The 16220-nt window shown below is 40.8% G+C and overlaps 1 protein-coding gene across 1 annotated transcript in view; it reads right to left on the reverse strand.

The window, feature by feature from the left end:
- Positions 1 to 7953: 7953 nt before the first annotated feature.
- BBS2 (Bardet-Biedl syndrome 2) overlaps positions 7954 to 16220 on the reverse strand; it is a 37597-nt gene continuing 29330 nt past the window's right edge. Inside the window, 2 exon segments of the mRNA XM_017878776.1 lie at positions 7954 to 8433; positions 9152 to 9300. Coding sequence (XP_017734265.1) covers positions 8327 to 8433; positions 9152 to 9300 — 256 coding nt within the window. The 3' untranslated portion in view covers positions 7954 to 8326.

Raw genomic sequence — 16220 nt, forward strand, 5'->3', positions numbered from 1 at the left:
TGGGACTACAGGCGCCCGCCACCATGCCCGGCTAATGTTTTGTATTTTAGTAGAGACGGGGTTTCACCGTGTTCGCCAGGATGGTCTCCATCTCCTGACCTCGTGATCCGCCCGCCTCGGCCTCCCAAAGTGCTGGGATTACAGGCGTGAGCCACTGCGCCCGGCCTGCTTTTTATTTTAAGAGATGGAATGCTAAAAAGCCACATCAGAATGCCAAGAGGCTGTGCATCTTGTTAATTTTTTTTCTTGAGCTGTTCCAGGGACTTATATCATAATTACCTATGTGTGGGTATGCATGGGTGGATGAAAGATGCTGTTCTCATTCCATCCCAACAGTCTCCTTCTTCCTTTCTCTTTTTTACATTTATTTTTAGCTTTTGCAGTAGCATTTAGTGTGGGTTTTACTAATTAATAGAAAAAGCACTGGGCCTTTAAACTTCTTAACCACTCTTCTCTTTCATCTCCTAAAACTTTGAATATTCATTCTTTCCTGAAGTTTGCATTTAAATGAAAATGAGTTTCGCTTTGTCTTTTAGGTTTAGTTTCAAAAAGGTTTAATTCTGCACCCCAGCCAGTTAAGAAATGTTTTAGCAGGTATGCCCTTGATATGGATATTTATTTATATATATATAATTTTTACATTTATATAAATATTTATATGTATTTATATATTTTACGCATGTAGTAATATTAGTTATGCATGTAGTAATATTAGTTCTATTAGTACTAATATTAGTACTGTTATAAAACACTAATTTTTAAATGATGAGATAAAAATAAATATCTAGAACTAGTTCTAACATTGTCTTCCCTTATGCATATGGTAACAAACCATTTTACACCATACTATTTTGGAGACCACAATTTTGTGTGTGCATGTTTGNATATAATTTTACATTTATATAAATATTTATATGTATTTATATATTTTACGCATGTAGTAATATTAGTTATGCATGTAGTAATATTAGTTCTATTAGTACTAATATTAGTACTGTTATAAAACACTAATTTTAAATGATGAGATAAAATAAATATCTAGAACTAGTTCTAACATTGTCTTCCCTTATGCATATGGTAACAAACCATTTTACACCATACTATTTTGGAGACCACAATTTTGTGTGTGCATGTTTGAGACGGAGTCTCACTCTGTGGCCCAGGCTGGAGTACAGTGGCATGATCTCGGCTCACTGTAACCTCTGCCTCCTGGGTTCAAGCAATTCTGCCTCAGCCTCCTGAGTAGCTGGGATTACAGGCGCCCGCCTCCACACCCAGCTAATTTTTTAAAATTTTTAATAGAGACTGGGTTTCACCGTGTTGGCCAGGCTGGAGACCACAATTTTTTAACCACAGTGCAGCAGCACTCTAGTGGGATTGCAAATACTTTGTTACTAATGGTTTATGTCACAGCTTGCCTTTTCTATGTTCCAGCTGACTGAAGGTCATCTCACTTGCCTTCTGTTGTGTTTTCATGAGTTGAGGGGAAAGGGTGTCAGTGGCATAACTCCAGGAAGAGCCAGGGAAAAGTGCTTAGGTAGGTGACACTGTCATGTATGCCAACCTTGGAAAATAGTTTGAGGCTCATGGCTGTAGGTACCATCCAAGGCCAATTTTCCAATTCTGGAAAGCCAAATCTAAATCTTAGAATACCTCACAAATGTTAAAAATGTGCTTGTTAGTGTCTCCTTTATCTCAGTGTTTATAATCTGTCAACACACAATCTTTTATACACTACAAAAAGGGACTCGGGTGTCTGAGGGGAGAGAATCCCTAAGAGCCCAACTCTGATGTTGCTGTCAGTTACATCATCTACAGCAGCACCTCTTAGACTGTGAAGGATGGTGTAACTTACAGATTGTGTTTCTGCACTGAAGACACACAGTGACAGTGAAGCTTGTTTTCCTTATAGTACTTCATTTTGCATCTTGATTACTTTTTAGGGCCTGGGGCCAATGTCAACAACTGTTAGGTAGCAAAAGAAGAATTAGAACATGGGCATCTTTGTTTATACCTCTTTCAGATAAAAGCTATGATATTCACCTACAAAATATATGGTTTCTCTCTTTATTCTTAATAGTGAGTCTCCATTTCTTCTAACTCCCATTTTTATCCCCAAAGAAAACAGCTCTATGGGCCCGGCACAGTGGCTCACACCTGTAATCCCAGCACTTTGGGGGGCCCCAAGGCTGGCAGATTACCTGAAGTCCGGAGTTGGGAGACCAGCCTGGCCAACATGGTGAAACCCTATCTCTACTAAAAATACAAAAATTAGCTGGGCATGCTGGTGCATGCCTGTAATCCTAGGTACTTGCGAGCCTGAGGCAGGAGAATCGCTTGAACCAAGTAGGCAGAGGTTGCAGTGAGCCGAGATCGCATCACTGCCCTCCAGCCTGGGCAACAGAACGAGAATCCGTCTCAAAAAAAATAGCTTTCTGTTTTTTCAGACTACATAAATAATACATGCTCATTGTAAGGTAATAACATGTAATGATCTAAAGATCACCTGAAATTCCACCATCCTATGACAGCCACTGGTAGCTTTGTCATTTTTCAACTTGGCTAGACCAAACTACATTTCCCAACTGTCTTCCCTATGTCTCAGGTTAGGATGAGCCACAAATTCCTATGCCAGATCTGCAGGGTCCAATGCAGCAGCAGCCCTTGAGTAGCTGGCACACCTTGCTGGTGTGAACCACACCTGTGCCTGGGCCTGCAACCACTCCACCTTCCCCTGGATGGATCTTCCTTCAGTTCCTCTGCAAACGGTCTGTTTCAGCAGAATGCCCACACCATCAAGGTCAGAAGCAACAAAAATGAACAGATTGTAGCATCCTCATGTGCTCTAGCCCATGCCTATGGGTTGCAGTTTGTTCTCCCCAACTCCACATCTTTTCTGACTACCTGCCCTAGGGGCTTCAAGCTCCAGCACTGGACAGGAAGAGAACAGCCCTATAGAGACTACTTCACTACTTCTTCTTTTTATGTTAACCATACTGGAAATGAGGAACATTTTCACAAAACTTGTGAACATATTTGCATCTCTGAATAAGAAGAAAAATAAAACGTCTAAGGAAGTACCCTACAAATAACATTAGTCCTTAATTTTAAGGATGTGGAAAATGAAGGTTCCAAGAGAAATAATCTGTTAGTTTTGAACTAGGCTTGTTTACTATTTAAAGATTGCCTCTCGGCCGGGCGCGGTGGCTCAAGCCTGTAATCCCAGCACTTTGGGAGGCCGAGACGGGTGGATCACGAGGTCAGGAGATCGAGACCATCCTGGCTAATACGGTGAAACCCCGTCTCTACTAAAAAATACAAAAAAACTAGCCGGGAGAGGTGGTGGGCGCCTGTAGTCCCAGCTACTCGGGAGGCTGAGGCAGGAGAATGGCGTAAACCCGGGAGGCGGAGCTTGCAGTGAGCTGAGAACCGGCCACTGCACTCCAGCCTGGGCGGCAGAGCAAGACTCCGTCTCAGAAAAAAAATAAAAAAATAAAAAATAAAGATTGCCTCTCAAAATTCCACCAAAGTGTGGGTTTCTTCCCCACAGAACACCCCCCACCCAAAAAAAACAAAAAAATCAAAGCTTGGGTTACCTCTCCTAGACTAGTATTTTTTTTCTTTATTATTGTGATTATTATTATTTTGAGATGGAGTCTCCCTCTGTCACCCAGGCTGGAGTGCAGTGGTGTGATCTGAACTCACTGCAACCTCTGCCTCCCAGGTTCAAGCAATTCTCAGATTACAGGTGCCTAACACCACACTGGCTAATTTTTGTATTTTTAGTAGAGATAGGATTTCACTATGTCGACCAGGCTGGTCTCAAACCCCTGACCTCAAGTGACCCACGCGCCTCAGCCTCCCAAAGTTCTGGCAGTTATTTATTGAATAAGAAGTTTTGGGGCCGGGCACGGTGGCTCAAGCCTGTAATCCCAGCACTTTGGGAGGCCGAGACGGGCGGATCACGAGGTCAAGAGATCGAGACCATCCTGGCTAACACGGTGAAACCCCGTCTCTACTAAAACTACAAAAAACTAGCCGGGCGAGGTGGCGGCGCCTGTAGTCCCAGCTACTCAGGAGGCTGAGGCAGGAGAATGGCGTGAACCCGGGAGGCGGAGCTTGCAGTGAGCTGAGATCCGGCCACAGCACTCCAGCCTGGGTGACAGAGCGAGACTCCATCTCAGAAAAAAAAAAAAAAGAAGTTTTGGGGTGCATTATCTCGTCAACACCATGACTAAACAATGAGGAAGTGCAAACCCTGTTGAAAAGGTCCTGGGTCAAGGAGATCTAGTGAAATGATGCCAGAGGAGAGCTCTCCAGCCTGCATGGAACTGGGTGTCCTGATGATTCTCTCTCTGATGTAAAATCAGTCCACAGACAATTTAAAAACAACTTGGGAACTGTCCATGTGACATCACTTTTAGGAAAAGCAGATTCTGTACTGTACAGATTACAAGATGACTCCAGAGCTAGAGCATAGAGTGTGGGAAGGGGCCAGATGGAAAAGAGGCAAAATGCGAAACACCAGGCTGTAATGGGTGTCTTACTGTACTTGAGTTTCCAAATGAAATTGGAGGTAATTTAGTTCTATAATGACAGGACTGTGCATTGGCAGATCTGTAACTGCTAATTATAAAATTTGAAACATTAATAACAATGTTGAAAATCATTCCTGTAAAACACTTGTAGGGTTGCATAATAGTTTTAAAGTTCCTAGTTCTTTGATTTCTAAAGCTGCTGACAGGCGTATTGAGGACAGACAATCCCAAGCAGAGCGGCAGATGCTATTCTATGCTCAAGGCATTGGCTCAGCACTGGGGCGAGGGTGATGCTGGTTAAGATGCAGACACCATTCTTGCTTAACAGGGGATTAAGATTTAGGTAAAGAATTTAATAAGGGTTAAGGAGTAGACATGGGAGAGGAAAGGTCACCTAAGGAGAGAGCATTTGAGTGGGGCCTTGAGGTACTGGATAGGCAGTCATGGTGGGAAATAATACAAATTATACTCTTAAAAATCCTCAGAACCTGAATTATGGTACTGAAAGCTTTCTCTCAGATATCAAAATCCTCAAAGTCAGTTTTAAATGACAGCTCAGTGCTCACTTAAAGCTTCAATGTAATTCAGCAGTGAAATACAGCTTCACCGTAGCTTCTAGAAGTATTCAGATTCTATCAGGATAGAAACATATGGCAACAAAATAGAGAAGTTACTGATAAACTCATTTCTCCTTGTCCAGTTTTTCCTCATTCCTAAGCTGAACAGGATGAGTTCTAAGTGGGGAAAAAAAGGGTAGTTGTATGGTTGTATGTTTTATGAATGTTTTCACTTCAGCCAGTCTTCACTTGCTTGGGAAGTTTGGAGTAGAAGAGGTTGTGACTACTTGGTTCCAACACCTCCTTCACACCAGGGCTTACCCAGCTGTGGGACCCTGTACAGGACACTCTGTCTTGGAGCTCAGAGCCTCATCTGTGAAACAGACACTGCCATCAACAGGATCAAATTACTGTGAAAATAACCTATAAATCAGAACAACTTAAGATGTCTTGCTGCAGGTCAATGCCTTCTAGCCTGGCCATGAGTATTTTTAGGTCTAAGAAGGAAGTTTTTTGGCTAAAGAACAACAGAGTGACCTTTGATGAGATTATGTTATTAGACTCCCTAAAAATGAATGGCATTATATAATTTAAAACTAGCACCAACTAGAGATTTTAATCTCAAATGGTATAAATTAGACTATGGTTAAAACAAAGACTCAACAGTAGGACTCAGGTTTCGTCTTGAGTCACTAGACAGGTCACACGGGTCACTAACTCTGTGACCTGAAAAGGAGGTTATCTATGCCTCAGTTTCCTCCTCTGTGAGGCAGATTTATTTATTTATTTATTTATTTATTTATTTTTTGGAGACGGAGTCTCTCTCTGTCACCCAGGCTAGAGTGCAGTGGCACGATCTTGGCTTACTGCAACCTCCATGTGAGGCAGATTTACGATGATACTTTACTATTTTGGAGATTGAAAATAATACAGTATATGTGGATTATCTCTTGAGTTTATAGGTTGAAAATGGAAAACAGAAGTATTAGCATATTCTCATAATTAGGACTCCGTAAGGCTTACATTTCAGATATAGGAGGGGCGATCCTAAAGTGGCCACATCAAAATCAGTAAAATTAATGTTTACTAACCTCAGGGAAATGGGCCACTTCCCCTAAACTGCTTATGAATGCTATTAAGATATTAAAACTAAGTGAAGTTTCACTCATTAAACCAGTCCTGAAATCTACGTTAGGGCAAAATTTTTCCTAGAGAAGAGACTGCTAGCTGTTGGCACAAATACCAGCGTTCTCACAGGCACAGCTAGATTCCATCTCCCGGCCTCCCCTGCAGATGTGGTCATGTGATTCAATGGAATTCTGAGTGGAAATGATAGTGTGCTACTTTCAGACCACACTTTTAAAAGAAGCCACGTTTTCCTCTTACTCTCTTCTACCAGCTTGGCTATACGGTCATGTTCCACTTAACAACAGGGATACAGTCTGAGAAATGCATCGTTAGGCTATTTTGCGAACACTGTACAGTGTGCACTTAAACAGTATCATGCGAACACTGTACAGTGTGCACTTAAACACACCTAGATGGTATAGCCTACTCCACACCTAGGCTATATGGTATAGCCTGTTGTTCCTAGGCTACAAATCTGTACAGCATGGTACTATACTGAATACTGTAGGCAACTGTAACATAATGCTAAGTATTTGTGTAATTACAATTACACATAGCTAAACACAAAGGTACAGTAAAAATACAGTATTATAATCTTATGGTGACCTAAACTTCATTATCTGGCACATGGCTGTAAATAACCACAAGGCCCTATGACAGCCCTTGTCAAATAGGGTTCCAAGTGAGATAATAAAGCCCCACTGTCCTAAGACCTCCCTCCACTGTATGTACTGAATGTGAAACTAGTCACCCAAACCTTTTTCCTTAGGCTTATTCCTTTAGGGAACTCAGGTAGAAAAGTTTGTCCTAGGGGATGACAGAGCCACATGATTAAAGGAACCTGGGTCCCTGCATAACTATGGAGATACCCTTACAGAACAAATGAAAAATGAGTCATCATGATTTTGAGGTCTATTTGTTACAGCAGCGAACATTACCCCAACGAAGTGATCACTCTAAATTGACTCTTCCTTAATGTAAATTTGTTGTTTGCACCCACCTTTCAGTGATTAACAAGCACACAAATCCAAATATCCACTTTTTTTTTTTTTTTTTTTTTTGAGACAGTTTCGCTCTTGTCACCCAGGCTGGAGTGCAGTGAGTGGTGCAATCTTGCTTACTGCAACCTCTGCCTGCCAGGTTCAAGCAATTCTCCTACCTCAGCCTCCCGCATATCTGGGATTATAGGTGTCCACCATCAAACCTGGCTAATTTTTTGTATTTTGAGTAGAGACCACGTTTCATCATGTTGGCCAGGCTGGTCTCAAACTCCTGACCTCAGGGGATCCACCCGCCTTGGGCTCCCAAAGTGCTAGGATTACAGGTGTGAGCCACTGCGCTCAGCCCAAATATCCTTTTTTTTTTTTTCTTTTGAGACAGGAGTGTTGCTCTGTCACCCAGACTGGAGTGCAGTGGTACGATCTCGGCTCACTGCAACCTCCGCCACCCGGGTTCAAGCAATTCTCCTGCCTCAGACTCCCAGGCAGCTTGGACTACAGGTTAGTGCCACCACACCCGGCTAATTCTTTGTATTTTTAGTGGAGACGGGGTTTCACCGTGTTAGCCAGAATGGTCTCTTCTCCTGACCTTATAATCTGCCCGCCCTGGCCTCCCAAAGTGCTGGATTACAGGCATGAGCCCTGCACCCAGTGCACATTTTTGTTTTTCTCTACAAAATACAAATGGGCAATTCTGATTTGGTGGTGATTTTATAATTAATCAACACAAAGTTTAACATGTTTACCTTTTAATTAAAAAGTAGATAATCGATTTGAAAAGTACAAATTCAGTTACAATTTCAAGAAAAAATATGTATTTATATACCATAAATAAGCAAAAATTGGACTCTGAAGCCCTAATACTTCAAGAGCATTCATCCTATTCCATATAAACCTAGTATTATTCAGCAACAGTACTACTGATTTTAAAATAGAAAGTGAATCTGTCTTCACAAGTAGTTCTCTGTCTTTAATTTGTACAACTCACCAAGGTTATTATCATTCTTAGCACCTGGGGTTCACCAGGGTATGATCCAAAGCAAACCAGCATAGGTTTTTAACAGAAAATCTTTGCCAAGAACTTCATGAGCTGTATTTTCCTCTCCTATGAAGAAGCTGTCCCTACTCGCATGATTCTGAACAGTGTGTTGATGTTATTGCTTCGAATTGCATCCCGACAAGCAGTGATCACCTGATTCTTTGGTTTTCCAACTGCGTGAGAAGAAACATCAGGAACCAAAAGATTGTTAGATGTGAAATTATAAAATTAGAGGCCAGTTTTAAAACAACATAAAACCAGGAGGGAAAATAGTTGTATGTGAAATATAACTAATTTATCTTACCATTCCCTAAAAAAGATAACTTGGTGAGGGAATTTATTGAAAAAACTGACTTAAAGACTGTCTCAAACCTAGAAACCAACAGTCGGTTTTACAGAAAAGGATCAAAGCTCATAGTCACCTAGCAAAGATTATTTCTAAAGAGGTCAAAACATCGACCCAAAACAGCAGAATTCAGGTATAAATCTCTGGCTATATTTCTGCTTCCTTGGGTTTGCCCTATTATTCTTTTTCTAAATTTTTAAGTTAGACACAGCATTAATTTTCAGTCTCTTTTTTGCTAATTGGGCCTTGATGGTTTTATATATGCTTTTATATTTCCTTTGGGTTATATATAGTAGGTTTTTGTTTAGAGGATGCAGGAAGATCTAAGAAAAAGAGCTGAAGGTTTTCTTTCCCTCTGAAGTCCGGAGACAAAAGCCAAACACCAGGCTGACTGACTGAAACACAAGTGACTGGTGCCAGCTCTGGAGTGTGAAAGGTATGCTACTTTCAGCCCCAATATGAATTATTGGATGTTACCACCATCTTCAATGAGTTCCACCAAAAACATTACAGATGAAAGTGCAGTGTTAAGAAAAGAGACTTACCCCGTAGACGACCTGCTCTTTGAATTGCTTGATTTACTGCTTTGAGGTTTCCCAACAGCTCTGTGTGATTGTTACAGCGAATTTTATATCCATTTAGCAAGTCTCTATTAAGGTCATAGAGTTCCATATAACGACTCTTCATTGTTTTCCTGTGCAAATCAGTAGAAATCTGACATCATTTCATGTTGATACGGCAAGCTTAAGAAACACTTGCAAACTTCTTAGACATACAAAGAAAAGACACCATTTTTAAGCTATATTTTCATTAAAATGGAGTAACAAAAATGTTCTTTTCTTTCCAAATAAACAAAAGACAAGTGGCCTTCCTTGGTTACTGGTCAATGGTTGGTTTTGATTTAGGTGGTTAAGAATTCTCAAGCCCACTGTGCTGGGAGTACGGACAGGTGAGCAAGGTGACAGCCCACCTTCAAAGTTTCAGATGAATATTCATTCAACTAATTTGGCCTGGCTGACAACTCAGCCTTGTATTTTATCAAAGTTTTAGAAACAAAGTCATAAAATTAAAACAGAAATGAGATCTATACTACACAACAATGAAAATGACTAAAGAAAAATATAGCTGAAGATACCAAATGCTAGCAAAGAAGTGGGATAAGTGGAATTCTCATGCATTGTGGACAGAAATACAAAAAGCTGCAACTACTTTGAAAGGTGATTTGGCAGTTTCTTATAACGTTAAACACACACTGTATGACCCAGCAATCTCATTGTAAGGTATTTTACCCAAGAGAAATGAAAACATATGTCTACAAAAAACTTGTATGCAAGTATTTATAGCAGCTTTATTCTACTCACCAAAGTCTGGAAACAACCCAGTTATCCTCAATTGGTGAATGGATAAATACCATATATCCATACAATAGAATACTATTCAGCAATAAAAAGGAACAAACTACAGATACATGCAGCAACAGGGATGAATTGCTAAGACATTATGTAAGTGAATGAAGCCAGACTCAAAAGGATATATAGATATAGATATCGTATGATTCCATTTATATGGTATTTTGAAAAGGGTAAAACTATAGGAAAAGAGGCCGGGCGCAGTGGCTCACACCTGTAATCCCAGCACTTTGGGAGGCCGAGGCGAGTGGATCACCTGAGGTCGGGAGTTCGAGACCAGCCTGACCAACATGGAGAAACCCCGCCTCTACGAAAAATACAAAATTAGCTGGGCGTGGTGGCGCATGCCTGTAATCCCAGCTCTTCGAGAGGCTGAGGCAGGAGAATCGCTTCAACCTGGGAGGCGGAGGTTGCAGTGAGCCAAGATCATGCCATTGCACTCCAGCCTGGGCAACAAGAGCAAAACTTTGTCTCAAAAAAAAAAAAAAACTATAGGAAAAGAAATAAGATGAGTGGTTTCCAGGAACTGGAGGTTAGGAGAGGTATTGATACAAACAGTCACAAGAATGACAGAAATTTTTTTTTTTTTGAGACGGAGTTTTGCTCTTGTTGCCCAGGCTGGAGTGCAATGGCACAATCTCAGATCACTGCAACCTCTGCCTCCCAGGTTCAAGCGATTCTCCTGCCTCAGCCTCCTGAATAGGTAGGATTACAGGTACCCACCACCACACCTGGCTAATATTTTGTATTTTTAGTAGAGATGGGGTTTACCATGTTGGCCAGCCTGGTCTCAAACTCCTGGCTTCAAGTGATCAACCTGCCTTGGCCTCCCAAAGTAGCTGGGATTACAAACGTGAGCCACCCAGCCAGTGATAGAAATATCCTATATCTCGATTGTGGTAGCAGCAACATGATTACATAAGTTTCTCAAAATTGATTAAACTGTAAACCTAAAAAGTGTAAATTTTCTGCATGTATGAGTTATATATCAATTAATTTGATTTTAAAAATAAAAACAAATATTGACATTTTGCAGTCAAATGCCTAAAGCCTTTTTGACATAAGAGAGAGATAGAGAGACAGAGAAACTAGGGACCCTACAGATAGTTGGCCAAAAAAAGCAAATATCTATCTCAATTTACAGATGATACAAGAATACATCTGGAAAAACTATAAGATAATTAGTAAAGGGCACATTATAAAATCAGATAAAAATCAGTGTTCATATGTACAAACACAAAACCATAATTATAGAATAAGATATAATGTAAACAATATTTACAATTATAAAATATTTCGTGATTGTCTAAAAATAAAGAAAATATCTAAGCATAAACTTAACACTGGTAACATCCAGTATCTACAAGAGGAAACTATTAAAGCACTCCAGAAAGACACAAAACATGGCTTGAGCAAATATAAAGACATAGCATGTTCTTACTTAGCAAGACCAAACGTCACTGCAGCGGCGTCAGTTCTCCCTAAGTTAATACATTTAATGTCATCTTAATTAAAATGCCTATTTTTGTTACGGAGCTACAAAAATTGCTGATGAAATTCATTGGAAGAACAAACAAGCACAAGCAGCTAGGAAAAACCATGAAAAAGAAAAGCAACAGTGGGGACGGGGCACCTACCCACACCAGGTATTGAAACATACAAAACATCCATACACGAAAGAATGGCACCATCAATGGTAGTTGCCAGAGCTAAAGGGAAGGGAGAATGGTTACTGTTTAATGGGTACAGAGTTTCAGGTTTAAGAGATAAAGAATTATGGAGATGCTGCTGGTGATGATGGTTGTACACATTATGAATGTATTTAATGCCACTGAACTGTACACGAAAAGTAGTGTACAGTAGTTAAGATGGTAAATTTCACATTATGTGTATTTTACCATGAGTGGGAAAAAGAAAACAAACTGTTCCCCCTCTGCTCCCACACCACAGCAATCAACACAGAAGACTGCTGTCCTCAACTGTGTGGAGGTTTTTCCCCCACACCAGGAAACAATCAATTCTGTAGCAGACACCAGCTGGGTGTCCTCCAATTCCCTTCTGACACTATTCATCTGGAGACAGTGTCTGATCTCACAGACTGAGGGCTCAGTCCCACAAGACTGCCCCGACTTCAGACACACAGCACAAGTTCAGGCTGACAGAATTTCTGACTCATCTGCTTCAAGTTAGGGTTCCCAGGACCCCCTCTCTGGGTTTGATTAGTTTGCCAGAGCAGTTCACAGAACTCAGGGAAACTTAATGGCATTTACCAGTTTATTATAAAGGATATTACAAAGGATACAGATGAAGATATGCACAGAATGAAGTATTAGGGAAGACGCTTGGAGCTCCCACGCCCTCCCTAAGTGCATTAACCTTCAGGAACCTCCGTGTGTTCGGACGTCTAGAAAATCTCTGAATGCTGTCCCTTTGGGTTTTGATGGAATCTTCATTATTTAGGCATGACTGACTAAACCACTGGCCATAGGTGATCAACTTAACTCTCAGCACCTCTCCGCTCCCTAGTGGTTGGGAGAGGGGTGGGCAGAAAGTCCCAATCCTCTAATCCTGGCTTGGTCGTTCTGGTGACTAACCCCTATCCTGAAGCTACCTAGGAGCTGCCAGCCATAAGCCAATCAATAGCATACAAAAAGACATCACTTCAGAGATTCTAAGGATTTTAGGAGTTATTATGTCAGGAAACAGGGTGAAGATCAAATATATATTTTACAGTATCACATATCACAATGAAATTTCTATTTTCTTTTTTAGAGATGCGGTCTTGCTATGTTGCCCAGGCTGGTCTTGAGCTCCTGGCCAGCATCCTCATGCCTCAACCTCCCAAAGCACTGGGATTACAGACATAAGCTACTGTACCCAGCCAAAAATTTTTTAAATAAAAAAGAATGGCTGAGGCAGGATGATGGCTTAAGCCCAGGAGTTCGAGACCAGCCTAGACAATATAGTGAGACCCTGTCTCTCCCAAAAACAAAAAAAAATTAGCAGGATGTGGTGGTGTGTGCCTATAGTCCCAGTTACTCAGGAGGCTGAGGTAGGAGGATCCCTTGTACTTGGGAGGCCGAGGGCTGCAGTGAGCTGTGATCACACCACTGCACTCCAGCCTGGGCAACAGAGTGAGATTCCGTCTCAAAATAATTTTTTTTTAAAAAAAAGAATGATATTGTCAAATGAAGTGACAAGTCAGACCAATGGAATAGTGCAGAAAATCCAGAAATAGATTCAACTGTGAACAGAAATATGATATATGATAAGGGCAGTATCTGAAATCATCGTGAGCATGATGAACTTTAAAAGTAGTATCAGGCCGGGCACCATGGCTCACGCCTGTAATCCCAGCACTCTGGGAGGCTGAGGTAGGCGGATCACCTGAGGTCAGGAGTTTGAGACCAGCCTGGCCAACATGGTGAAACTCCATCTCTACTAAAAATACAAAAAAAAAATTAGCTGGGCATAGTGGCGCATGCCTGTAATCCCAGCTACTTGGGAGGCTGAGGCAGGAGAATCGCTTGAACCAGGAAGGTAGAGGTTGCAGTGAGCTGAGATAGCGCCACTGCACTCCAGCTTGGGCAAAAAGAGCAAAACTCCATCTCAAAGAAAAAAAAAAGTAGTATTAAAATAATGCAATGTGGCCAGGCACAGTGGCTCACACCTGTAATCCCAGCACTTTGACAGGACAAGGAAGGCAGATTGCTTGAGCCCAGGAGATCAAGACCAGTCTGGGCAACATAGCAAGACCCTGGCTCTACACAAAAATTAGCTGGCTATGGTGGCACATGCCTGTAGTCCCAGCTATTCCAGGGGCTGAGGTGGGAAGATAACTTGAGCCCAGGAGATTGAGGCTACTGTGGGCTGTGATCTCTCTGCACTCCAGCCTGGGTGACATAGTGAGACCCTATCCACACACACACACACACACACACACACAATAATAATAATATAATAATAATGTGATAGTCATATGGAAAATGATAAAACTGAGTTTACTGTTTATATGAACACGAGGATAAACTCCAACTGGAACAGAGACTTAATGTAAAAAAGGAAAATGTACAAGTACTAAAGGAAAACAGGTGAATTACTACTCTATTCCCTGGTGTTAAAGGAAACTTTTCTAACAGTAACTTAAAATGTAAAAGTATTAAGAAAATGTGGCTGGGCACGGTGGCTCATACCCATAATCCCGGCACTTTGGGAGGCCAAGGCAGGCAGATCACCTGAGGTGAAGAGTTTGAGACCAGTCTGGCCTGGCCAACGTGGTGAAACCCCGTCTCTACTAAAAATGCAAAAATTAGCCAGGTGTGGTAGCGCTACTTGGGAGGCTGAGGCAGGAGAATTACTTGAACCTGGGAGGCAGAGGTGGCAGTGAGCCGAGATCACGCCACTGCACTCCAGGCTGGGCAACAGAGTAAGACTCCATCTCAAAAAAAATAAATAAAGTATTAAGAAAATGAGTGATCAATTTGACTACATACAAAATTTTAAAAGCTCTTACAAGGCAAAACCAATATTAAAGCAAAATTTTTTTTAAAAATCTAAGCAAAGTTTGGAAAACCCAAATGACAAACTCAGGAAAACATATTTGCAACTCACACCACACATAAGAGATTAATATACCCACTATGGTTTGGATGTGGTTCATCCCCGCCAAAACTCATGTTGAAGTTTAAATGCCAGCGCAGCAGTGTTGGGAGGTGGGCCTAGTAGGGGGTGTTTGGGTCATGGGGGCAGATCTCTCATGAATAGATTAATGCCACCTCTCAGGAGTGAGTTCTCACTCATGCAGGAATGAAGTCGTTCTCAAAAGAGCAGGTTGTTATAAAGCGAGGGCACCCTCAGGCTTTGCCTCTTCACACATGTCCCCTTCTCCTTTGACCTTTTCTGCCATGTTTTGACCTCACGCATGGCCCTCAACAGAAGTCAAGTGGATGCCAGTGCCATGTTTCTTGTAATTCCCAGCCTACAGACCCATAAGCTAAATCAACTTCTTTTCTTTATAAATTACCCATTCTCAAGTATTCTGTTACAGAGGCACAAAATGGACTAAGACAGTACCTGATATGTAAACAGACAAATAGTTCACACAAAAAAGAAATGCAAATGGCCCTTAATTAAAACAATGAAAAATGCCCAGTGCTGAACATAAATAGCTCCTACAACTCAACAGCGAAAGAAAATAAATAAATAAACCACTAGTAATCCAATTAAAAAATGAGCTAGGGACTTGAATAGAAATTTATCCAAACAAGAAAAACAAATGACCAACAGGTATATAAAAAGATGCTCAATACCACTAGTCATCAGGGAAATGCAAATCAAAACCTCAATGAAGTATCATTTCACCTCTGTCAGGATGACAATTATCCAAAAAAAAGACAACAAGTGTTACCAAGGATGTAGATAAATTGGAACCCTTGTACACTGCTGATTAGAATTCAAAATGGTGCAGCCACTACAGAAAACAATTTAGAAGTTCCTCAAAAAATTAAAAATAGAACTACCATATGATCCAGCAATCTCACTTCTGGGTATTTATCCAAACAAACTGAAGTCAAGACCCTGAAGACCTATTAGCACTCCCACGTTCATCACCACACTATTTACAATAACCAAGATGTGCAAAAAACATAAATGTTCATCAACAGGTGAATGGATAAAGAAAATTTAGTACATATAAACAATGGAACACTATTCAGTCTTAAAAGAGAGGGAAATTCTGCAATATGTGACAACATGGATGAACTCTGAAGACGTTACGCTAAGTGAAATAAGCCAGTCACAGAAGGACAAATATTATATATTTGCATAGAGTATCTAAAATAGTCAAATTCATAAAATCAAAGAGTAGAACGATAGCTGAAAAAGGGGAAGAAGAAATGGGAATTTGCTTAGCAATAGTTTCAATTAAGCAAGAAGAATCAGCTCTAAAGATGTGCTGTACAACACTGCACCTATAGTCAACGATAATGTATTATACACTTAAAAATGTGTTAAGAAGGTAGATCTCATGCTGTGGTCTTACCACAATAAAATAAAATTCAAAAAATAAAAATTAAAACTAAGAGACCATTTCTCATCCACTGGAGTATGCCAACACACTCCCCTGGCGAGGCTGAAGAGAAATAGGCAATTCTCATACATTGTATGGGAATACAAAATGATGTAACACCTACGGAGAATTTGACAA

This window comes from Rhinopithecus bieti, unplaced genomic scaffold (genome assembly GCF_001698545.2).
Source record: "Rhinopithecus bieti isolate Rb0 unplaced genomic scaffold, ASM169854v2 scaffold_11161, whole genome shotgun sequence".
NCBI lineage: Eukaryota > Metazoa > Chordata > Mammalia > Primates > Cercopithecidae > Rhinopithecus > Rhinopithecus bieti.